Source organism: Dreissena polymorpha, chromosome 7 (genome assembly GCF_020536995.1).
Source record: "Dreissena polymorpha isolate Duluth1 chromosome 7, UMN_Dpol_1.0, whole genome shotgun sequence".
Taxonomy (NCBI): domain Eukaryota; kingdom Metazoa; phylum Mollusca; class Bivalvia; order Myida; family Dreissenidae; genus Dreissena; species Dreissena polymorpha.
In genome coordinates this window covers 68,928,218-68,954,753 of record NC_068361.1, presented here as the reverse complement: position 1 = coordinate 68,954,753, position 26,536 = coordinate 68,928,218, and the positions used below count along the sequence as shown (strand labels likewise).

The 26,536-nt window shown below is 35.8% G+C and overlaps 2 protein-coding genes across 9 annotated transcripts in view; one reads left to right on the top strand and one right to left on the bottom strand.

The window, feature by feature from the left end:
- Positions 1–26,536, top strand: part of LOC127837691 (3-oxoacyl-[acyl-carrier-protein] reductase FabG-like) — a 325,705-nt gene that overhangs the window by 229,935 nt on the left and 69,234 nt on the right. The gene's annotated exons all lie outside the window — the stretch shown is intronic.
- LOC127837670 (WD repeat-containing protein 46-like) lies at positions 3,101–26,536 on the bottom strand. Of its 2 annotated transcripts, XM_052364922.1 has the most exons (15): positions 26,395–26,536; positions 23,569–23,706; positions 20,293–20,472; positions 18,840–18,920; positions 18,123–18,235; positions 15,581–15,668; positions 14,328–14,494; positions 12,301–12,451; positions 11,741–11,876; positions 10,606–10,705; positions 9,669–9,822; positions 8,647–8,794; positions 6,335–6,429; positions 4,223–4,318; positions 3,101–3,420 (listed from the first exon to the last, which is right to left on the bottom strand). In XM_052364922.1, exons 1-15 carry the CDS (start codon positions 26,413–26,415, stop codon positions 3,199–3,201), a joined length of 1,890 nt encoding a protein of 629 aa, XP_052220882.1. In that variant the 5' UTR covers positions 26,416–26,536; the 3' UTR covers positions 3,101–3,198. The 2 variants fall into 2 exon arrangements, with proteins under 2 accessions (XP_052220882.1, XP_052220883.1); XM_052364923.1 differs by lacking the exon at positions 23,569–23,706 and having other exon boundaries at positions 26,395–26,479.

Below are 26,536 nucleotides of genomic sequence, written 5' to 3'. Positions count from 1 at the left end.
CATTCTACGAATGTCTTAGGTAATAATTATACATAAAAGAAATCGTTCAGAAAAAAAAGATTGCACTTGTGTTTGTTAAATACACGCCGTCAGTTGGATTGAACTCACAACTGCAAAACACTCATTTCATTGCACTTTACAGAGAATTTCTTTACTATAGTACAGTTTATTTATAATGCGCGTGAGTATAGAGATGCGTCATGTAAATTTTATTCAAATTTCACCTACTACTGATTTCCAGCCCCAGCGCAGTGTCTCGGGACGACTTTCATAATACTTATGAAAACAACTTTACTTAGCGTTTCTGAAAATGAGATCAGTATATCAAACACCCATATAAATACAAAAATAACATTTATAACACCACATTATCATGATGGCAATTCGCAACTTTTAAAGCAATTAGTGCATTTATCACAGACACAAGATCTATCAATAAACAGCTGTCAATCCGCGGACGTTATCGCAAACCATTTTAGTCTGATTTTCAAAGGGTTTGGTAAAATTAAAATAATACAATATGATCGAAGAAAGTCGTCAATAGAATCCCAAAAATATAGTGACAATTAAAATAAATTAAACACATACGAATCACTGCGGCATCAATCGGGCGAAAATGCTGCTGCGATATCACCGTATATTACACAAGAGCATCGCCTTGCGGGTGCAGACCGCTAATCTATTTATCTTTTTATCTCAATAATTCAATCAACAAGGAGGAAGGGGTGGGGTGGAGAGGGGTGTATAGTGTGGGGGTGCGGTCATTTATTACATTATCTTCCAAGAAAAAGAAAAAAAATAACCAAAAAAATTGTATTTTTGGTCGGTGTGGGGATTCTTGGGCGCGATGGTTGGACGGTCTTTCAAAAATAAAATAATACAAATTAATATTTGTGTTTTTTTAACCACGTTTACAAATAATGGATGGGGTCGGGGGTGAGACGGGCGTAAAGTGTTAGGGTGTGGTCATTTATTAGATGATCTTTCAAAAATAAGAAAAAAAATGGGAAAAACATAGGGGGGATTCTGGGGCGGGGCGTGGGGATGGGTGGAGTCTATTGTGGTTTGTAAGGTCATAGATAAAGAAGTTATGACAATTTTAGCAAAATTTAATAATATGACCTTGATACTTTAGGAGTAAAGTGGGCCAAAACACAAAACTTAACGAAATTTTCAATTTTCTAAGTATAAAGGGGAAATAATTCTGTCAAAATGCCACTCAGAGTTATATAACTTTGCCTACACAGTCCCCTTATGATAGTTAGTAAGTGTTGCAAGAATGAAAGCAATAGCTTTGATACTTTAGGAATAAAGTGGACCTTAACACAAAACTTCAAGTATAAAAAGGGCACATAATTCTGTCAAAATGCCAGCCAGAGTTATCCAACTTTGCCTGCCCAGTCCCCTCATGATAGTAAGTAAGTGTACCAAGTTTGTATGCAATAGCTTTGATTCTTTCTGAGAAAAGTGGACCTAAACACAAAACTTAACCGGACGCCGACGCTCAGACGATGACAATAGCTCTTTTTTTTAAATAGATGAGTTAATAATTACCTGAACGATTATCAAGCATTATGTGATGCCGCAAAGGCCATCACAGTAAAGTGTAATAATCGGAACAACAAAGCGTCCGTACATCTTCTAAATCACCGTGTGTATTTTTTGTTTTTAACGTTATGACATGGGTATACAGCAGCGATCCATAAATACAAATGGGAAATGTTAGTTTGCCAACGTAGTATATCAACTAAAAGAAGATACCTTTATAAGATAAAATCGGCGCTTGGGAACAGACTTTTCAGAGAAAAATTGTGCACACATATATATGTCGCGAATGTCAATGGGATAAGTGTATGGTGACTAATTATTTTACATGCTTTGTCACAGTAACAGCTATATTTTCCCCATTTATTAAAAGACATTTTCCTAAAAAGTGTTTAATACAAACAGACGGCTACTGATATGACAAAAGGTTATAATGACTCCATTTCAACTCAATGTCACACCAAAATAATAAAGGTTAAACTAGAACACCGTATTACTAGCAGACTATTTCTGTCTCTCCAGTTTTAGAAATAGAGTCTTAAAGTCTTATCTGTATGGGAATGAGTTTCAAACAATGACCATATGGCTACATTAAAGATAACATTCGTGCTTTGAGGTAAAAGGCACAAACAGAAAATATACTTATACTATTACAGGGAGTCATTCAATCTCTTATTTCTCCATTTAATGATTGTTATGGAAAAGTAAACCCATTATAGCAAGTTTCACAAATAATGAGATCCTTATCTCCATGGAAAGTTCATACTGTTTGGTCAAAGATCACCCAATGAAATCTTATTTTTTTTGAAACAACTAGATATAGTAGTTCTTCTTAATAGTTCATACCTGTTATAAACTATATCGCTTCAGGTTTGAGCACACGAACGCAATTGCTACATTTCATGTTGCAATTCATTAATGACTATAATTCTGAATGGTAAAAAGTTTTTTAATAATTCATATTAGGTAATTATAATGACAAATAATTATGCAAATCTCACATGCTAATGAGTCACATGTAGATGCAATCGTCAAAAATCAATGCAAAAGATAAGATAAATGCTAGTTTCTTCTTTGATACTCCTGTCATTTCATTGTAAGCCCATATCTGTCCTTTAAAGCAGTTTATAATACACATATGGTCTTCTTCATGTGGGATATTGATGTCCTTCAGGGGAAGTTGCTGTTTATTCCCTTTATGGGACAATTTAGTAACTAAATGATTTCATTAGAAAAACACAAGTTCAATTTGACCATTGATTGGCTGTTTCTGTTTTGCTAAGCTTTGCTTTCATTAAAACAATTGCTTGAACATGTACCCGATAATAATGAGTGTTTGAAATTGGATACAATATATAAGATGTGAAAATAATTGCTCTCTTTTTTGTAAAAATGAATCTTATTGTATGATGAAAACAACATTATTGTTGGCGGCTCATTTATATGTTCTGGCATTAAACTACATGATAGATTTATGTAGAAGCATATAAGTTTGTGTGGTAATGAGGAATGACTTATTTGCTTGAAATTAAAATACACATAATCAAACAAGACATATTTATGTTTCTTTTATTTACTGTATCTATCAATTTAACAGTAAAAACAAATCAATAATTATATAATTGTTTTACTTCAATACCTTATACTAAATACTTAATCGACCTTTCGCTTAAATCTGTCCAAAACATTTCCTTGTCTATGTTTATTCACTTCCTTTGCACGATTGCCGGTTTGTTTCTCCACAAGAGCTTCCTTTATAATCTCCCTTTTCTGCTCTTCAATCACCCCTTTCTTTTGCTGCACGACTTTCTGGCCCCTAGATTTTCCCTTTGCCTTGTAACGGGGCTCATACTCCATCTTTTGGGGCTTCAAATACTGAAGAAGAATTAAACCACATCCAATTGTAAAAAAATTATTCATGGAAGCCTTGCTCTGTGAAAATGGGGCTTAATGCATGTGCGTACAGTGTCGTCTCACATCAGCCTGTACAGTTTCTGCCTAGAGTGGATTTTTGTAAAAGAGAGACTCCCTTTTAACCATAAAAGGATCAATGTCGTCTCTGATTAGCCTAAATCGCTAAACCAGGAACATAGTTCCACAAACACACAATTAATGTTAAAAAATACTAGCGCAGATATTTTTCATGTTTGTCTTTGCTTTGCTAACCTGATACAAAAACTGGCAGATGACTGTTTTTCTCTTTTGCCTCTTACAAAACTGTTAGAATATACTGATTTGCACATACTAACATCAGATTGTAAATAATACATGTGTCATCAGATCTCATTTAATAGCATCTCTCTTACAAATCTGTATTCACAAGAATTGACGACTGATAAATATAATATTGGATATTTTTAAACTGAACATCAAAAGTCGTTTCACATCATTACCATTGGATTTTACTGTTTCAAACAAAAGTTCCTAAATCACAATTAGTTTTATCTTAATCAAAGTCAAAATGGCTATATGCAACCAGCATAAACCAGAACAGCCTGCAAGTAACTCACAGTCTGTTTAGGTTTTATGCCGTTAGCTGCTTATCAATGCCTGAGTGTCGGAAATGAAGCCTTTAAAACTTGAGTCTAGTAAGAAAGGTCTTTATTTAATTTTTAATTTTCTAAGCCACTACAAACTCGTCAAAGTGTGTGTCTGAGTGGCTATAAGTTTATGTTACCTTGATCTTGTTGTGTTCCTCTATTGTTTCCTGGAGTCCCTTCTTGTCCACCTGAACAATCATGCTTGAGTCCAGGTGTATCATATCAGAAGGAATCTGAAGTACACAAGTGTCTGTGACGTCATGAAGCTTAATACCGTACTATACAGTGTTTGACAAACAAATCGATACAAAAATGACTGCCATTTTACTATTGCCAAATCAATTGATCAGCATTATTATAGATTTTTTTCCTGAGTTTTTAAGTACACAAGTGTCTATTCAGTAATGAAGCTTACTAACACAGAACCCCCTTGGCTAATTTGGGACACATTTGAGTTTCAAGACCTGGGTAGAACCAGTACTTTGAGTCATCTATATTTTTGCTGGAATATCACAAGGTGAAATCATGATATATACCAAATCCATAACACAGTAAGAATTCTGAAACAAGAGTGTCATAGGCCGTAACTTGCTCATCTGGGACTCAAAGGAACTTAAGCTGTTATGAGCAAGTCATGTTAATTAGGTTGAACAATAAAAATACCCCAACACCTTGCAGCCATCTTTTTTACAAACCACAATAATTTTTAGCTCAGTGCAAATATAAAACAATATTCTTTTTAATAATAATGTTCATAAGTTTCATGATGAATTGGTCACAAATGTGAGTTCTAAAGTGTGCATATGGTTTCACTATAGCCAGATAAAGTAAACTGCCCAGTCTTAGTCAAGGTAACCACGTTTTTCAATGGACTGGAATCATATCTTACTCAGCTGAGAAAACATTTAAACAAATGTTCAGACAAAATTATACAAATATTAGGCAATGAAAGTGGCTTTAAGTAAGCTTAACACATTTTCTGACCAAGTTTAGGGAAGACTAGGCAATAAATGTGGCATCTTAATGTTCACAGGCTTTTTCTTCTATATGACCTAGTTTTTAACCCCACATGACAAAGTGTTAAACTTGGTTTACATATAATTGGAAAATATATTTTGAGCAAATTTCATGTATAATTGACAATATCAAAGTACTCTTGAGTTTTAATTAATTGTTGACCACGCATGACCCATACTCTTTTTGAAATATTATGTGACAAATGTTCTGACATAATTTAAAGCCACACACCTTGAAATGAAGTACATGTTAATCAATACATATAGATGCAATTTGAAATAGTGCAAAATTGCCATTAAATCCATAGCCTAGTTAGCAAGTAATTTATTATTTTGTTTGAATTTTAAAACCAAGAGTAGGATTTCTTAATGTATACATACATTTCGACCAACGCCATTATTTTTAAGTTTAAGCGCAAAAAAGACGTATTTCTACCTTGTAACCACCAGATATATTCTAATTGAGATAGATAAAATTAAATGTATAGCCTAGTTAGCAAGTATTTATTATTTTTCAAACGGTACCGCATTTAAAACCGAAAGTAGGATTTATAGACGTATACGTCCATTTTGACAAACGGATTATTTTTAAGCTTTTAAGCGCAAAAGAGACAGAGTTCTACCTTTTAACCACCAGACATATTCAAATTGGCAAAGATCAAATATGTTTTTTTAATTTATACTTCAATTTACTATGCCATGTATTGCATTTCAAGGTGTGTGGCTTTAAGTAAAATTGTGAAATAAATGTGGCCTTACCGATTGATCTAGTTTTAAACTCATAAGAACACCATTTCAAACTCGTGCAAGTTATCATTGAGATAAATGTGACACATTTAATGAAGATTTTGAAATAAATGTTGCCTCTAGAGTGTTGGAGAGCTTTTTCTTTAAATTGACCTGGTGACCTAATATTGATACATTGTGACCTAGTTTAAATTGTATAAATATATTATTGTGACAAATGATCCAACCAAGTTTCATAAAGCTTTGGCAGCAAGTTTGTTTTCATTAATTTAACCTAGTGACCTATATTTTAACCCAATGATACCCAGTTTCAAAGTCAGTCTATACACAATGGGACACATATTAGGAGCTTGTTGCATGATGATTGACCAATAAATGTGACCTCTGGACTGTTCACAAGGTTAAACTATGGCCTTGCAAATAAAAATGCCCAAACAAAACAAACAAAAACATATTTTTTTTCAGTACAGAAAACAAGAATTATACCTTTTCAAGCAGCATTTTCACTTCCGCTTCCTTTCTCTGTTGCTTGGTTTGGTATGGATTGCTCTCCAGGGCATCAAAGTTTGCCTCTCCAGCACCTGGCAGAAATAGAGAAACGGGAACATCAGTGTGTGCATCTGGCAGAAATGGGAGTCTTGTTCTGGGAAATCTAGGCTAAATGCATGTGAGTAAAGTGTCATTCAAGATTAGCCTGTGCAGAAAAGACTTCCTTACAACACATTATTCCATAAAAGCAGAAAGTGTCCTTCATGATAAGCCTGTGCAAACTGCGCAGGCTTTTCGTGGATACACTAAATGCACATGTATTAAGCCTGTTTTCTTCCAGAACGCGGCTCATTGGGTAACATGAACATCAGTGAGTTCTTTGATGATGTCCTACAGGAATTTAAAGCAAGAAACATGAAGTGAACTCCAACCCAAAGAGTGAACTTGCACATCAAAGTTTAGTTCATTTGCATAGTATATTAAGACAACTGGCTTATGATGATAGCTCAGAAACTACAACACAAACGTACAGAATGTGAGTAATAACAATGTTGTTTTTTTTTCAAAAAAGTTCAGACAACATTTTTTCTGATTTGATTATTACAGGGCTATAAGATTTCACGTATATACTAGTGTATTTAACTATTACAAATTGAAACCTGATAAGCAGAGCTTTTGTCTTGATATCAAGACCCCATATCTAATTATGAACTAATAATTTTACTTGATTTGATAAGACAACACCATTACCTTAAATTACAATACTCAACCACTACTAATTATACTAGTACTACACGCTTAACTGACATATAAGAACTTCTTGAAGAATAAGACTACAACATTACATGGTATGATAATAATACATAATTACATAATAAGACCAGGGATCATATTTTCCCGCAACATCAATCGGTCCGGATATAAATGGGGAAAAGTATCCGAAAATGTGTATCCGAAATCATGACAAATTACGTTAAAATATATACCATTGATTTTGCCATTCATGACGGTGGTATAATATATGTACAAGTAAAATTCCCTTAGGCATTTTTTTTTTAAACGGAACGAGTTTTCTCAACTGGTTTAATCATTTGGTATTTCATTGTTATTTCGTGTGCTGTTTTATCAGACTTTTTTCATCGTTGTCAATATTATTAATCTGTGTAAGTCTATACCGATGTTTTAAATTGTTGTCGACTCGATAATATCTTACAAACATGCACTGAACCAAACAAATGTTTGTGCGTAGATCTACTGACAACAACAAACCAAATAATTAAAAATAATTTGTTGTCAAATAACGCACGTACGATAGTTTAGATGCGTAGGATTTAATCACGAGAGCGAAGCATTTGAAACCACGCATCTAATTTTCCGGTCGTGAGTTATTCAGCAACAAAGTATAAAGTACACGAATTATTTCGATTCTAACACGGTTTTACTAAAGATTTATTCAATGTATATTATTTTTCTTGCGTACTATTTTATGTGAAGTTCCTCCCATAAAAATAACTTTCGGCTGTTCTGTCGATCAGATCCGCGACTTTCATTCATAATTATATTACCGGATTATTACGCTGGTGGAAAATGTATCGGCATCTTTTGTTTAGTTACAGCGCGTGCATTCAGACGCGTCTTTTCGGATGCGTCTTTAATCCGCTGTTCACAAGTTTTTGATTCTTGGTCTGACGTGCAATAAACTGGTCCTGACCGGTTTAGAGACTGCAGCGAATGGTTTATTACACCTAATCGAGATAAGAATGTCATTAGGGTGTGTTAGCATGTACACTGTACAATCGATTTCATGACATGGGAATTTTAATTGCAAACAGAATCGGACCGACTGTTTGGGATTTTCAATCGGTCTTTCATGACCCCAATCGGTCTAGGACCGACAAAACCGAAAAAAATATGATCCCTGAATAAGACCACCCTGTTACCTGGCAAGATAAGACTAGACCATAACCTGGTATGATAAGCAGTCTTGGATTACCAAATAGGCAGAGAAGGCAACTGCCTATGGGCCATACGACTTTTAAGAGTCCCATGGGATAGTGATACTGATTACACAATATACAGTGATTGTTTTCTTAAATTCTTAATCTCGTAATTATAATGTTGTATTGTTATTACAGTTTTATAATGACATTTAATACCTATAAAAGGACATTGTCACATTTTATGTCTCGCCATCATTGGAAGTTGTTGACTAACTAAAACATGTGAAATCGACTGGGCATTGGCATCCTACTAAGCGCTAGGCCTCCACGGTGCTGAATCCGGCACTGATGATAAGATTTGTCTATTACCTGGTATGATAAGACTGCTAAAGCCAGTGCTGTGCCCTACTCCAAGAACATCTTCATATGGACAAAACTGCAGACTGCGTACAGACGATGTGAGATTGTGGGTAAGGTAGGGAGCCTTCACTTCCTGTCTACAGCTGTCTTTATACACCTAGTAAGATAAAAATATTGTTTTAGACCACAGACACCCTTTATAGATCTTGACCATAACTTTTTTATTTAAAAAATAGTACACCGCACTGAGCGCCTTACGCATTGGGTATTAAACTGTTGTTTGCAAAATGTTAACAACGTAAAAATGTGCATATTTTTGAACAAATATAAGTTTACACATACATAAAAATATATGTTTACACATGCATAAAAAATATATGTTAACACATACAAAAAATATTTATGAAGTTACTTAAGATTCTTTGTAATTAAAGTCCCAAGGCAATTCTATGACACAAACCTGTTAAATAAATCAGAAAGTAAAATTGAAATTGACCCAGTAATTTCACTGGTTAAGTCATTATTTCCACCCAAAATTATATCACTGTCAAATAAAGGCATGAATTAATATTTGTTTGAAAGAACTACGCAACCTACCTGTACAATATTGTCCATGCCTGACACATACCTGTACAATTTTGCCCATGCCCAACACATACCTGTACAATATTATCCATGCCTGACACATACCTGTACAATTTTGCCCATGCCTGACACATACCTGTACAATTTTGCCCTTGCTTGAAACATATATGTACAATATTGCCCATGCCTGACACATACCTGTACAATATTGCCCATGCCTGACACATAACAGTACAATATTGCCCATGCCTGACACATAACTGTTCAATAATGCCCATGCCCGACACATACCTGTACAACATTGCCCATGCCTGACACATAACAGTACAATATTGCCCATGCCTGACACATAACTTTTCAATATTGCCCATGCCCGACACATACCTGTACAACATTGCCCATGCCTGACACATAACTGTTCAATATTGCCCATGTCTGACACATACCTGTACAATATTGCCCATGCCTGTGGCCAGTAGCCCTTGCTGACTGAAGGCCATCTGCCCTGCCCCCATGGGCACCTTGTAGGAGTGCAGCATCTTGTAGGTACGGAGGTCCCAGATCTTCAGGGTGCGGTCTATACCTGATGTGGCCATGTACCTGACAGGGAACATACAAGGTTTCAGTGATACAGAAGGGACTGCATTGTAACTAGTTATTGCACATGTAGAACTATGAACGCTCAGAACAATTCACAGAAGTGAAGGAGATATGTTGTTGGCCGTGCATTAGAAAGTTATTGTGTTTGATCCCAACTGAGGGAGAATAAAAAAAAAAATAATTCTAAGTTATCAAGTACTAGTTCAACAAGTGAACAGAATTCAAAAAAGAGTCTCCATAAATCTAAGCTTATTCATACAAGAAGTTATAAAGTCATTATAACTAAACAAAACTAAATACAAATTCTATGTTTATTTCAGATCAGTTTCTAGTATTCAAAGATATATAGATCCTAAAACCACACACATAAAATATGTTACAAACAAGCAAATTGCAGTAAATCAATTGAGACCCATTCTGAGAAAACTGGACTAAATGCAAGTGCGTAAAAAGTCTTGCCCAGATTAGACTGTGCAGTCTGCAAGGGTAATCCGGGACGACACTTTCAGCATTGACTGGATTTTTGTAAATAAATACATATATTTTTAAAAATCCATAAAAGCTAATAGTGTCATCCCTGATAAGCTTGTGTGGACTGTGCATGCTAATCTGGTATGTCACTTAACACACAAGTCCAGTTTTCCCAGAATGAGTCTTAATTGATTTACTGCAATAAGTTTGTTTGTTTGTTTGTTTGTTTAATCTGAGACGACACTTTAAGCACATGCATTTAGCCCAGTTTTCCCGTAACGTGGTCAAATAGTCGTCATCAGGTCCACTTACTGTCCAGCCTGCTCTATGGCCACTGACCGCACGCCTGACTGATGGCAGAGCATCTTGACCACTGGCTCCTTCAGCTTTGGACACCACATTGTGACTGTGCCTGGATAATACAGCATATTATGGACACCACAATGTGACTATTAATCATCAGTATCATCTGCTAATTTGCAGCTCTGAGGTATGGGCCATTGTCAGTGAACTCGCATGAATTATTCCAAATACATGTGTGAAGTATCAATTGAATATATGTAATAGTTCTAGAGATCTAGAGTACATCTAGCATGCAAACTTCATCATGAATAACCTAAACCACACTTTTTTTAAGTACACAAGGGGACTTAATCCTGCTAAAAGCTTGTCATTGTATAAGGTTTTTTGTCAGTGAATGTTCATAATACCCTTACCACATATGTAAGGTTTTATTTAAATATCTGTAGTAAATAAAGAGAAATGGAGTAATTGTATGCAAATATTTTTTTTAATCAGATTTTTTTAAGTACAAAAAGGGGCATCATTTGGCTAAATTGCAGGTTAGAGTTACGAAACTGTGGCCTCACACAATGACCTAAAACACATAGGTGAAATTATATATATCTGAAGTCAAAACGGTAAAACAAAAAGATGTTGAATGATAACCTTGAGCAGAGCATTACGATGACATTGACCTTAATATTTAGGTGAGTAGTATAGCTCTGACTATTAGGCGCATATTTGAGCTTTTTTGGAGGAGAGTCCAGGTAAGAATGAATTTATGTTCACAACAAGTCATAATCAAACACACTTTTAAAATGTAAGTTTGTATCAGGCAATAAACAACTCTTAATCATTAATATTAACAGCTTTTAAACCAATACGTTATAATGCCTACATGATTTAATTGAGCCACACTCCAATAAAACGAGGTTGAATGCATGTGGGTAAAGTGTCTTACCAGATCAGCCTGTCTGCACAGGCTAATCATCAGCAACACTTTCCCTTAGTATTCGTGCACACTACATTTTTAACCCCGTTTTCCCAGAGCGAACTTCAAATTCCATGTATACACAATCCAAATTGTTGTTTATTGTCTGCTAGGCAACACAATTAGACAAAAGTTTATTAAACGCAGTTAACCACTAGCAAGTTGTGCCCATACCGCCAGAATGCCCAAGGGTGACTATGGCATTGCTGGGATTCTGACACATGACATCCAGTCTGCCCATCTGTGTGCTGTACCCTGCCACCTTCTCCCCTATAGACACGTCAATGTATGACAGGTAGCCCTTCGAGTTCTGAAATAGACACATCAATTTAGGACAGTTAGCTCTTGCAGTTCAAAAATAGACAAGTCAATGTAGGACAGGTAGCCCTTAGAGTTCTGAAATATACATGTCAATGTAGGACTAGAAGCCCTTGGAGTTCTGAAATAGACACGTCAATGTAGGACAGGTAGCCCTTGGAATTCTGAAATAGACACGTCAATTTACGACAGCAAACAGCATTAAACCTGAACAGACTGCAAGTTACTCGCAGGCTGTTCTGGTTTAATGTTGGTTGCATACAGTCATTTTTACTTTGCATCTGAGCAGGAAAGGGTTAACATCCACTTTTAGGTTAACTTTAGGTTAACATATACTGAGTAAGATTAAGATAAACATGGTTTGTGTTCTCAGTTCATTATTTGAAAGGTTTTTAGAGTGAAAAGGTTTCCCATACCGCTGAGGCCAGGAGGAAGTGAAAGGGCAGGAACTCCATGCGCAGTACGCAGTCCAGCTTCTTAAGACAATGCAGCTCTATGCCTTGGTTGTCGTACATGTAGGTCCACTGTCTCTGGGCGACAGCGAACATTGTCTCCTGGTGCAGCCACCTGGAGGACAGAAAGATTGGTTTGCATTTTGTTTAATGTTTGAGCCTAGTTCTGTGATAACTTAATGCATGTGCTTAAAGTGTCGTCCTAAACAAGCTTCTGCAGTCCACACAGGCCAATTTGGGACGACAGTTTCGCTTAAACTAGATTATTAGTCTAACAAGCAAAATCTTTAAATTGATATCCCCCGCCAATATGCTTCTGGACACAAAAGTGTTATATTTGACACTCAAAAAAGCATTTTTTCAAGATACAGAGGGCCATAACTCTGTAATTAACAGATGGTGTACAATGCCATATATATACTCATACCAAGTTTCAATGAAATCTGCCAAAGCACTTCCAAGATATGGCTCCGGACGGACGGATGGACGGAAAGACGGACGGACGAAAAGATGGATGGACGGACGGACAACGCAAAAACAATATCCCTCCGCCTATGGCAGGGGATAATAAGATAATTCCTTCTGATGAAAAATACCATCAAAACAGAAAGTGTCTTCTCTCATAAGCCTGTGCAGACTGCACAGGCTAATCTTAGACACTTTACACACATGCATTTAGCCCTATTTTCCCAGAACTAAGCTTGTTTATAAACCTGCATGTATTTTCTAGTTTCAGCAGGGAAGAAAATAGCTATTATACAAATCTGGGGACGATTTTTCCATTTACCATACAATAAACATTTATTCTGGGTTTAGATCTTTAGAAATGAAGGGTGTAATAGGCACGCATCATCAAAAAGCCATACTGACAAAAATTATTTGATGCAAACATAATGTGACAGTTGACAATACTTTACTGAGCACAACTGTAAATGAGCCATACTCGGTGAAAACAGGGCTTAACCCTTTACCACTTAGATACGTATTTAACCCTTTACCCCTTAGATACGTATTTAACCCTTTACAACTTAGATACGTATTTTCACGCATGTGTAGTCCCTCAGAAAATTTAATTTAAGACCTTTCTTACTAGATTCAAGTTTTAAAGGCTTCACCTCCAAACCTTAGATATTGATGAGCAGCAAAAACACATACAACCTAAACAGACTGCGAGTTACTCGCAGGCTGTTCTGGTTTAATGCTGTTTGTTCATAGCCATTTTCACGTTGCTTCTAAGTGGGAAAGGGTCTATCAAGTTTATAAAGTGTTGTCCAAGTTTAATTTGTGCAGCCTGCAAAGAAAATTCCGTAAAAGGGGAAAGTGTCGGGGACGATACTTTACACACATGCATTAAGCCCTGTTTTCCAATAATGCAACTTTATATGAGTAGTTTTAGAATTATTTTCTTTTGAAAGACCAATGAGTGTCCTGTTTCAGCTTGAATAAAAAAAAAGATCGTGAAAAAGTAAGTTCTTTATCAAACTGTTATGTTCATTTTCTAACTTTTTTGTCAAGACTAAACACTCTATGTAAAATTCAATACACAATGTTTAAATTATTATAAAATAAGAGGTTGCCATTTACAGGAATTAAACTAGACTTGAGCTTAACTTAAAATTTATCTTAAAATTAATGCACCCAAATTAATCAGCCTTATACTTCAGGACCAAAGGGTTAAATGAAAGCAACTTAAGTTTTAGTTTCAGAAATGCTGTTGACACAATTCACATAACTAATTGCCCCTTGTTCCGGAAAAACTGGGATGAATGCATGTGTATGTAGTGTTATCCCATATCAGCTTGTGCAATATGGGGTGTTACGGAAATTTTTGTTTAAACCCAGTCTCTCCCAAATGAAAATCTAGTCTAGGTGGAAAGCATTTTCTCTAATTAGCCTGTGCAGACTTTACAGGCTAATCTAAGATGACAATTTACACACTTGCATTAAGCCCAGTTTTCGCAGAACAAAGCTCAATTAACGATCACACCTACTTGACATCATTGACCGTTTCCATGACGTTAACCTCACACAGAAGCTTCTTGGTCATCCAATCAATGGCCGCCACATGACCTTTGACCCCTCCCATCAGTAGGAACCGCCCGTTACGAGTGTAGTTGACACTGTAGGGGCCAAAGTCAGGGAGCTTTAACTCGAAAAACTGAAAATCCAAACCATTAAAATCATTGTATGATATGTTTTGATGAGATATAACTAACTGACTTAGTCACCAGGATGGGTAGAGTTTCCACCCTGTTTCTTATAGGCAGCCCACTTTATCTAATGTGGTACCATACAGGCCATTTCCTGGCCATTTTTAGAAAAACAAAATGTTGGCTAAATTGCCCTCCCATTATATGAAGTTTCACTTAAATCGCTTCATTACTTCCTGATATGCACTACACAATAAACATACTATGCCAATGCTAAACAAAAGGCTATACATGTAATTAAAAAAACATTGTCAAGACAGTTGTGGTTCTTCTACCCAGTAAAAACTCTGTAAACCCTGTCAAGAGTTATGGCTTTTAGAATCTGAACTTCTCCTCAATGCAATGAATCATGTGAAGTTTTGCTTGAATCTTTCATTCATTTGTAAGTTATGCACTTAACAAGAAAATGACAACACAAACAGCAAATGGCAATAACTCCAAAAATAGACAGTTGTGGTTCTTGTGCCCAGTAAAAAACTCTGTAAGTTATGCACTAAACAAGAAAATGGCCGTACAAACAATAAGCAAAAGGCAATTACTCCAAAAATACTGATAAGACTGTTGTGGTTCTTGTATGCTACATTTTCAATATCAACTTTGATTTTATCTTATTTACCTTGAATACATTGAATACTAAGGCAATTATGATATGCACACATTTATGTCTCAAGGGCGATAACTCTGTAAATCGTGATGAGAGAATTATAATGCTTGTACTCTGGACTCCCCCTTAATGCCCTCAATAATTACACAAAGCTGAATTTGAATCCCTTTAATAATTCCTGAGTAATTCTCTTAACAAGAATTAGGACAGAATGACATAACAAAAGACAGACGGACCATGAAAATACTATTAGAGCTTTGTTCTGGGAAAACAGGGCTTAATGCAGTTTCATCCCAGACAGCAGAACAATTCCATAACAACGGAAAGTAAGTGTCTGCCCTGTCCGACCGCACAGGCTAATCTGGGACAACACTTTATGCACATGAATGTTACCCAATTTTCTCATGTGTATTAACATAAGAATGCGTACTTTCTGGGCGCTAGTGATGTCCACCACCCCTGCCAGGTCGTGTTGTGTGATGGAGGTCGTGTCCTCACCCTCATCTGCCTCTAGGAACCTGGGATGAAAGAACAGGAAGTGGGGTTTTGGGGTCAAATTTCGGCCCAATTACTAATATTAAATATGTACATATTTTTTCAAAAATGACAGCCTAATATTTCACGCTGAAGATTTCCAATAACAAAATATTTTTTTTTAAATCACTTGTTATATAAAGTTCATCTCCTATCAAGATCTCTAAATTGAATCTTAGTAAGAGCTATATTGAAAATCATTCAACAAAATATTGTCACTTTCCACACAGAATGAAATCAAGAAAAGCCTCACCGTCTTTTTTATCAATCACAGCGCTGATATCCATGTCAAAAATTGCGAATCAAGAGTGAAAACATTCCTCTAAATGGTTGAAAAACTATTTCTTGCAAAAAAATGGATTAAGAAGGATACTTATGTTAGTTAGCTTTAACTTCGTTTAATTTTGATTGTATAAGATGTGTAATTACACTGTGAATGACCGTCAAACCAAATTATGCACACTTGCAATGTATTTTCGTGGTAGCCAGATCGATTCTAGTAAATGTTTTTTGCAGGTTAGCTGTTTGATGACTGCTTCAAGGTAGACTTGTATGAACAGGCATAGATTTTTTCCTTTAATGGAAAGTCTTCTGCAATGTTTGATACCAAGGTTTTTCAAATCAGATGAAAATTTATGGAACAGTAAGCTTCAGAAAGGGGCTGGTTAGCCAAGATTAGCATTCAAGGGTAAAAGTCACATACCTCTTCATATATATATACAGGGGTGTGATTGAGGTGAAGTTTGAGGGGAGGAAAATTCTGCAGACTGACTTTTATTATGCGAATAGCGAAGGACTAACCTTAAAACAGACACTTAAATAAACACCATTCTAAACTTATTAAAAATATTTATTTTTATGAAATCCTATTAAATTCACACATTTAACATATTATGTAAAGTCACCAGTTTTAATTGTGATCAAACTCAAGGTTTGTTCCGATCCGTGCGAACGATGACAGCAATCTTTTGTTTGAACTCAATGTCATTAAATTCGAATTAAGGTCAACAATGTAACAGTGTTCAACAAACGACAATTTACCACGAGTTCCGTTCTTCAAGATTGTTGTACATGAATCTGACTTTAACCTTTCCAAGACAGTCTATATTCTGTACCAATTCAGAAAGTGGTATCGCTTTCTGATTTTTATCCATTGTTGTTTCTTCCCTTTCACATTTAAATTTGTTTTTCAATATTTTTTTAATCTCCGAGATTTTGTGAGATTCGTTTCTTCAATAATCTTCATTTTCACTTCACAAAGGCGCCATTTGCAAACAAATCAGCAAAGAAATACGAAACATATCTTAAAAGACTGATTTTAATTGATAGATTGGGAAACAACAGCCAATGACATCGCTTGTTCAAAAAATGCTTAGGCAGAATCTACCAATGTAATATGCAGAGAGGTTTCGCCGGGCTTCAGATTTTTCGGGCCGCTTATGAAATATGACTGCGGAATCGGTTATACCCCCCTGCCCCATTATTTTTTTACAAATTTACGCAAATCACAGAAATGACCACCGGATAACCCAATCCGCGGAAATCCCTGGAAAAATCACACCCCTATATATATATTATATATATATCAGGCATTTCCCCAGGCGGTTTTAGAACAGCAGGTGCGCAGTGCTTGGAGTTCAAAATCAATCTCCCCGCGGCGCTTGTTTTTCCGATCATGTGGCCGCGACGCTTGAACATTTCACAAGCGCTCGCAAGCTCTGATCCGAATGTTGTCTGCATTCGGCCGACGACCAGATAAAACGCGCACCCGCTAATCAGCGGTGTGTGCATAATGGGCTTTGATAAGATGTGCGAACGATTTACGGGTCGTTTATGGGGGTCAATTATGGTGTTTGTCCCCTAATTATGGGCGATAATGATCGATTACTACCGATACTAGTGGCGTATGAGCAGTTAAAGTTATGCTCAATTGGTTTGTTTGTTTTATTTTAATTGTTAACGACGATTTTAGCGGTACTTCAAAAATAAACAGTTACTTTTGTTTGTTGCGTTGTGGGTAATTTAAGTTCTGAGAAAAGGGGGTTTAATGCATGTGCGTAAAGTGACGTCACAGATTAGCCTGTGCAGTTCGCAAATGAGTAGCGCTCTGAGAAAAGGGGGTTGAATGCATGTGCGTAAAGTGAAGTCACAGATTAGCCTGTGCAGTTCGCATATGAGTAGCGCTCTGAGAAAAGGGGGTTTAATGTATATATATAAAGTTTAAAAAAAGACTCATTTCATTTGGTTTTGTTATTGTGTGTAACAAATGGACAATTTTGATTGTTTTGGGACGGGAGTAGCAGCTGGAGGGAGGAGGGTAGCAGCTTCTGCCGAGTGCCGATGCTAGAAATAATTCAGACCAGCAAGATGCCATATTTGTTTTTTATTTATTGAATATTATGTCTATTAACCTTTATAAATAGTTGCCAGGTACTCACCCTGCCTCTTCATGGAGCAGGATCTCTGTGCGGGCAGCCTGTCTGGCAGCAAACTGCAGCTTCTTCTCCTGCTCAGCCAGCTTCCTCGACCCTTGACCTGTACGGGTACCCGTCTGTAAACACACGTAAGTCATAAATGGAGTAAACTCTTGTAGAATGCAGTGTATCAAATAAATTGAAATTCCTATTAACCCTTTACCCCTGAGATACATCAAGGGCTGAACGGAAAACTGTTGTATCTCCTCCTTTATTTAATATGAGTTACAACAGTCTTCCATTCACCCCTCGACATATTTTGATGCATTTGTAGTCCCTTAGAAAGTTGATTTTAATTAAAGACCTCTCTCACTAGATTCAAGTTTGACTCATGGACATGCACTAGTGAGACTAATGAAATTACACTGGTAAGACTTTGAATTCTGTGAAGTCCACTTATGTCTTTGAGCATTCTGGGAAAACAGGGCTTAATGTATGGTGGTTAAGTCTAATCCAAGATGAGCCTATAAAGTCCAGGCAGACTTATCTGGGACAACACTTGCCACTTTTACCAAATGTTTAGCTTAAATGAAGTCTCTTTTAGACAAAAATCCAAAGTAGGCCTTAAGTGTTGTCTCTGATAAGCCTGTGTGGACTACAAAGGCTTATCTGGGATAACACTTCAAGCACTTTCATTAAGCCCAGTTTTCCCAGAAAGTGACATATATTACGTCCACTTACGTCTTTGATGTGTTCCCCACGCTCATATTTCTGTATGCGTTCCTTGGGTATGGGTGCATCCCCAGGAAATGGATCCTGTTGCTAAACCAACAATAATTATATTTATTATTATTATTTTTACAAGTAATTTGAATTTGAAAATGTTGCAAGATGTGTTATTTAATGTGGTAATACAAACAATAAGTGGACACATTTATAGACTAATGATATAATACAGGTAAAAAGTTCCGACATGCTGATATCAGAAAATATTCAAACTTTAACCCTTTGCATGCTGGGAAATTTGTCGTCTGCTAAAATGTCTTCTGCTGAATTTCTAAAATAGCATTTTCTTTTATTTTTTTCAAAGAATACTATCAGAATAGCAAACAGTTTGGATCCTGATGAGACGCCACGTTCTGTGGCGTCTCATCTGGATCCAAACTGTTTGCAAAGGCCTTCAAAATTCGGTTCCCGCACTGAAAGGGTTAAACAAGGTAAATAAATGAATATGACTTTTACTATTCAAGTTGAAAACCTATTAATGCACATTATAGGGAAATCTCACGGATCTGATCATACAATAACAGTTGCAGTGGCGTAGTGGATATGTTGTCCGCCTAGAGACCGGGAGGTCACGGATTCAATCCCCACCGTGGGAGCGTTCTTCAGACCTCCCCCATACACACCAAGTACTAGTTCTAGTCCCAGGAAACAGACTCGAGAGTGTTTCAAATAAGCTTAGGCGTTCAATGCAATCGAGTTCAAATAAATAGGTTTAAATGGACACCAGATTCTCCAATAAATTTGAGTTAGTGCTTAAATATTGGTCTAGATGAATGAATGAATAAATTAGTTTTTTCACTTTTGAAATTATAAAATTATGAAATTGAAGTTCCAGAAAATGAAACTTGGATATGAAGAACATATCTACCCACATAATGAACAATCATATTCATATAATGACCCTTGCTCTTGGAAAATAGGGCTTAATGCAGGGCCGTAAAGTGTCTTCATGGATTAGCCAGTGCAGTTCACACAGGCTAACCAGGGACGACACTTTCTGCTTTTATTGATCTTTTAGTTTAATCCTTTGCCAATCAGAAGCACAGTGAAAATGACTATGTGCAAACAGCATAAAACCAGAACAGTCTGCAAGTAACTCGCAGTCTATTCAGGTTTTGTGCTGTTTGCTGCTAATCAGTATCTAAGGGTTTGAAATAAAGCCTTTAAACTAGAATCGAGTTGGAACGGTCTGCAATAAATCGAACTTTTTAAAAATTCAAAATGCGTATCTGAGTGGTAAAGGGTTAAAGGATAGCTCTGTTAGTTATAAATCCTGTCAAGGCGGAAATTGTTGTCCCTGATTAGCGCTTGCAGACTACACAGTCTAATCTAGGAAGACACTAAGCGCACATGCATTAAGATCAGTTTTTCTAGAGCGCAGCTGATATGAACATTTCTACACAATCACCTCTCGCATGTGTTTTCTGTGTTGCAGTTTCCTCTGTTCTCCCTGCGCCTGACGTTGCTTTTTCATCTGCCATTTTCTGTGTCTCTCGGTTTTGCTAATGTCAATTTTGAACACCTGCTGAGTCTTTTGTTGCCCATCTTTGTCAGAATATGTTCTCATCTTGATTGGCTTTTTGAATCTCTGATCAAAGTACAATAGAATGACAAAAGTGATACACACTCAAAAACATTTAACATTTCATTCAAATATTCAAAATAACCTGCAATACCAAATTATCCCTCAGAGTACAATATGTTTGTAATATATAAATATGGATTTAAATTAGTTAAAACATTTGTATTTTTGCTTGATTTTATCTCAGGCTTAAGCCTTATTGAAAGGCTCTTGATTTACTTTAAACAGAATAGCAAGGGTTGGGGCTTTCATTTTTATGTCCCACCCTTTTTATTAGTCACACTTCTAGTAAATACAGAAATATCTTATGGGTACTGAAATATTACAGAAAATCATACAGTATAACTTGATATTACCTTTTTCTTACAGCAAACTATATTTAAGAAAGAACTTACCTTATGGTTGCTGAATAGATAATTGAATATTATTACTTGAATATTAATGGAAGCAGCATAATTAAATCACCTACAATGTACAAAGTATGCCTTCCTTCAAACTTTCACTTCAGAGGCCACCCTGCCCTTTTCAGCCCCCCCCCCCCTCTTATTCACTCGGGCCACATAAACAAAAAGAAAGATGCAGAGAAAATAACAAGGGCTCAGCACGGTCAATTTAATCTTTTTTAAATTAAAATCTTATCCCCTAAAAACAACCAAGTGCACTTAGTGCTGGGTTAAGTTTTCAAAATATTAGATAAATGTTAATAATTATCCAAAAAGTAGAAAACTGACATTGTTTAAAACAAGAGCTTGTCACAGTAGTGCCAAATCACTGCCGAAATGTGTTTGCTTGTATGACAACATTTGTTTTAGAGAGTAGAATAATATTTGTAAAACAAATAAAGGAAGATAATTAAAAAACTATGGCTGAAAGACTTATGGTTCATGTTCACTGCAATTCTCCTTGTTGCTGTCTGTTTATATTTCTAGTTTCAAGTAAATCCCTTCAGTAGATTTAGAGTTATGCTCCTGACAAAAATTTAAATTGTAATTAAAAAAGGGAGATAATTCAAAAACTAAGGTAGATAGTGTTATGGTTCTTAGTCACTGCACTTCTCCTACTTGACATCTGTTTATATTTCGAGTTTAAAGTAAATCCCTTTAGTAGATTTTGAGTTATGCTCCGGACAAAAATGTACTTTGAAATTATATAAAAGGGGAAATAATTCAAAAACTAAGGTAGATATAGTTATGTTTCTTAGTCACTGGACTTCTCCTACTTGCCATCTGTTTATATTTTAAGTTTCAGGAAAATCCATTGAGTAGATTTAGAGTTATGCTCCGGACAAAAATTTACTTCAAAATTATATAAAAGGGGATATTATTCCAAAACAACGGTAGAAAGAGTTATGGTTCTTGGTCACTGCACTTCTCCTAGTTGCCATCTGTTTATATTTCAAGTTTCAAGTAAATCCCTTCAGTAGATTTAGAGTTATGCTCCGGGCAACAATTAACTTTAAAGTTATATAAAAGGGGAGATAATTCAAAAACTAAGTTAGATTAGAGTTATGGTTCTTGGTCACTGCACTTCTCCTAGTTGCCATCTGTTTATACTCTAAGTTTAAAATTAATCCATTGAATAGATTTGGAGTTATGCTCCGGACAAAGTTTTGGACGGACGGACAGACGGGACCAATTAATATACTCTAATTTTTTTTTTAGCAGGGATCAAAAAACAGCAAACATGTTTTATTTGCAGCGAAATTAAAAAATCCATTTCTCCCATAGTTCTATTCTTGAGAGTTCGAACTAACAGCTGCTTTTGTTTTCATGTAAGTCTGGGATTGAAACGATTACTTCTTGGTTTAACAGATGGGCAACTATCTTTTGAGACTTTTAAACTTTGGTTGCCATGGCAAAGAATAAGAAGCCAAGATCCAAGTACACATCACACAAGCAAATTCATTGAATCAATATTCCCTGCCAAACATGTTGTTTATGGGCGGATGCAGAACTTAAAGAAACAATAGGCAATAACTCTTATGAAAGAAAGTGCAGGGTTATGGTTTTTGTGCACGGCACTTCTCTTCTTCATTGATATCTATACATCCATGAAGTTTCATTTTGAATCTTGTTTTGTATTTGGGATATAGCCCTGAACAATTATATTATACAACAAGATATAATTTTGTCAGAAACACAATGCCCCCTATTGACCCGCTTTGAAATAAAATTTCAATATATCATTTGGCAGGTTTACAAATTATCTCCCTTTTAAAGCTTATTACTTCCCTTGGATTGTATTTATTTATACTTTTGACCTTAAAGGATGATCTTGACCTTGACCTTTCACCACTCAAAATGTGCAGCTTCATGAGATACATATGCATGCCAAAAAAAGTTGCTATCTTTAATATTCAAAAAGTTATGACCAAACTTTAACGAAAGTTAAAGTTTTGATTGAAGTTTTGGGACACACACATACAATGAATGAATGACAGACAGACAGACCAAAAACAATATACCCCCGGATTTTCAATCCGGGAGCATAAAAACAGCAAAAGGCAATTACTCTTATTTAAGAAAGTCTGGAATATGGTTCTTGTGAATGGCACTCCTCATCATTAATATCTACATTGTATACACCCATAAAGTTTCATGTTAATATCTTTCATGGTATATGAGATATAGCACTGAATAGTTACACCATACAAAAATAACAAAGGGCAATCATCACAGGTGTTTAGAGTGTGGCTATAATATTAATTGGTAAAAACTTCATTTTCAATGAAAAATAATCAAATTATGACAAAAATTCAACTTCTCTGAAAAAAAAATCACTATCAAATATATTTATAACACGGTATTGAACTCAAAATGACCCAACAATAGGGTGCATTGATTTGAACAGCCTTTACTACATCAAGTGTGTAGCGATTTCAATGAACTTGGGTCTCAATAAACGCAGAAATGAATTTCCTTTCTGGAAATGTACATATCTTGCAATATTTTTACAAATGCTGGGTCAAATTTTAAGAAATAACACGAAACACAACTCGTGTGACCTACTCGTCACCGATCTCAGTCTACTCACCCCGGGTCAACATCAACCTGAATGTTCTATCCCCATACAATAATGTATCACCAAAAAAATAGCATTTACCTTTTCACCAATAGGTTTTGAGCCCTTCTTTTCTGGAGAATGTTTTTTCATGTCTTTGGAAGCTTTATTTGTTGATAATTCCTTGCCATCCCCTTCCATGAAGTAGCGCTTCATGTTTTGTTTCTTCTTCACAAAGGGCTGAAAGGAAATGGCATTTACTTGTGGGGGAAAACGCATAAACAAATTCTTACTTAAGTTTTTTCTGCAGCTGATCAGTGCACATCACTAAACAGACGTTAATGACTAATGCAGGAAAGCTATGACTAAATTTCAAAAACACATTTTTACCTTAATGGCAACCTACGGATGTTATCCTTTGCATGAACCCTTATAAGCACGACAATGTTTCAACACATTATTCTTGTTGAAATTTTTAAGGCGAAGTTTGGAACAGTGTAAATAATCTAAAATCATTATCAAGACAGCCTACATCACAATTTACAGTCAGCAAAAGATTGCAACCTAAGCAATAGCGACACTTTGAGTTGGCAACATTGTAACAGTTTTGGAGTATGGTGGACCAGTTCTCCAGCTAGGATTTGAAAAGGGCAGGGGGGCTTTTTTGTCAAAAGGGCACTTTCAACGCGCAGTATTTTGTCAAAAGGGCACTTTCGACGTGCAGTATTTTGTGAAAAGGGCACGTTCGAGCGCGCGGGTGTTTCTGGAATGCTTCCTATTGCATGTTAATTTATGTTATAAATAATTGTATTATTCCCATTATCATTAAACCATTCAAATATTATGTCTACAATGAGGATTAAACTAATTACAATGTAATAAGAGATTTATGAATTATCATATGTAAAAAAAAAAAAAAAAAATTTTGAGGGGGGGCAGGGTGGAGGTTCGGGGTGGCACGGCGGAGGTTCGGGAGGGCAGGGCGCGGCGCCCTTCGATTTAGGCCTAGCTGGAGTACTAGTGGACAGACCATGTAAAATACGAGGCTGATGAAATACTAACAAAGTAAATAAAAATCAATTATTTCTTGCTTTAATGGTACCATTTGCATGCGTTTGTGCTTTCGACAGGTAAATGTTTTTGCAGTATCAGTGTTCCTTAGCCCTTGCAATGGTCATCAAATTGTGCATCTTAGGACAATAGACAGCGCGGTTTCCAGTCAACTGGTACCTAAGTCAACACGTACCTTAGTCAACTCGTAGCCGATTTGGTTAACTCGTACTTTAGTCATTTTTCCGGTTGGTCAACTCGTACCTTTTAAATTTTGTGTTCTTTTTGGAAAAAAATTTGCTATGGGTGTTTGCATACATTAGATGTTTTAATGTTTGTTGCAGGTACAAGTTGACCAAATAAAGTTATATTTTGGCATATTCCAACATAACAGGTTGTCTTTAGGATTAAGTAAGATAACATTAACTAAAATGAAAAAAAAACGACAGTAACAATATGATTTTTTTTATGAAATTAAAGTAAAGCATAAAACACAACATACATACAAAATACTTAAATACTTAAATATTAACAAATTTTGCATCGAATTATGGTTCGTCCAAAACTCGAGAAGTCAATGATTTAATCAATTAATCAAAACCTAAAATACTTATTCACACCTACGTGACACGGCTCGTTAATATCGTAATTTACCTAATCTGCACCTATGTTAAATATTGAATAACACATTACTCGATACAGGTCGCTGATATCTAAATTGATTTAATCTGCACCTTTGTACCTTTGTAAAAAGAAAAAAGAAACAGGTTTATTGAGCACAGGCAACACATCCGACTGGATCCATGTTCGACCTTTAATTGGTTATGGCTTCATGTGGTGTTTTCAATCAAACATATCATCAAAGAAAATGCCGACAACTACCGCGCGTGTCATTTTAGATGCAAGACAAACAATTTGTTTTACAAATTGCCGACGGTCCTGTTGTCATAAAGGTGTTATGAGTAAACATTTTATCAAACAAAACGCTGACAATTACATCACCTATCAGTGGTAGGCAAGACAAACACGTCGTTTATAATTATACACGTGTGAAATATAATGAACTTGTCTACTTTTGAAAAAAAATCACAAAAAATAAGAAAAAATTATAACCTATAGTGATATTTTTACAAATTTTCTCATCTGAGTCCTGGGACTCGATATCATGCAAATCTATGAGTCCCCGAATTGAAAGAATGAGTCCAAATATTAAACGATATTATTTTTTTAGAAATTTCAATGCATTTTTGGGACTCACATAAAGCGAAACTTTGCATCCCTAGAGGTTTTTGTGAGTCCAGGACGCAGGTAAAATCACTGAACCTATATTCATATCAAAAACATATAAAAAAAAACAATATATTTCATGTCTTTGATATATATATAAATAATTTTAAAGAGGGTACGTGTTGACCAAATCAGGTACGAGTTGACTAGTGGGGGTACATGTTGACCAACAATCGGGTACAAGTTAACTAAATCGGATAGTTGACCGAAGGTACGTGTTGACTTGGGTACGAGTTGACTAGCTCGCGACAGTGCATTGCAACTCTTAGCAATCCTTTGGGTTATAAACCTGAGAGTTGAATTATCGCAATTATTGACAGGAGTAGTTTGAGTCTGTTTAAAAGGTTGATGCTAATGGGAGGATACTAGTTTGTGTATCTGCAAGATAAGCTTTTGCATAGTTTTATAAATGGGTCCGAACCGGAATCAGGAAGTCGGTCTTAGTTGCTAAAGCTTTTAGTCTTGAATTACAGAGACATACCTGCATGATTTGTCGCGAAAATATATTACACTCCTAATAAACAGAGATTAAAAATATACCGATCGTCCCGCCCAACAACATTTCTTAACAAATTCTATTCTAAATAATACCTTTGTAACGTTGGCCTCCATTATTAAACAACGCAGAAGAAATATTGTGTCCTCAGTTATTATTCTTCGTGTTCACGATGTTTACAATGTTGTGGGTAAAACTATACAACCGATTGCGCCACCGAACCATTGAAATAGGAAG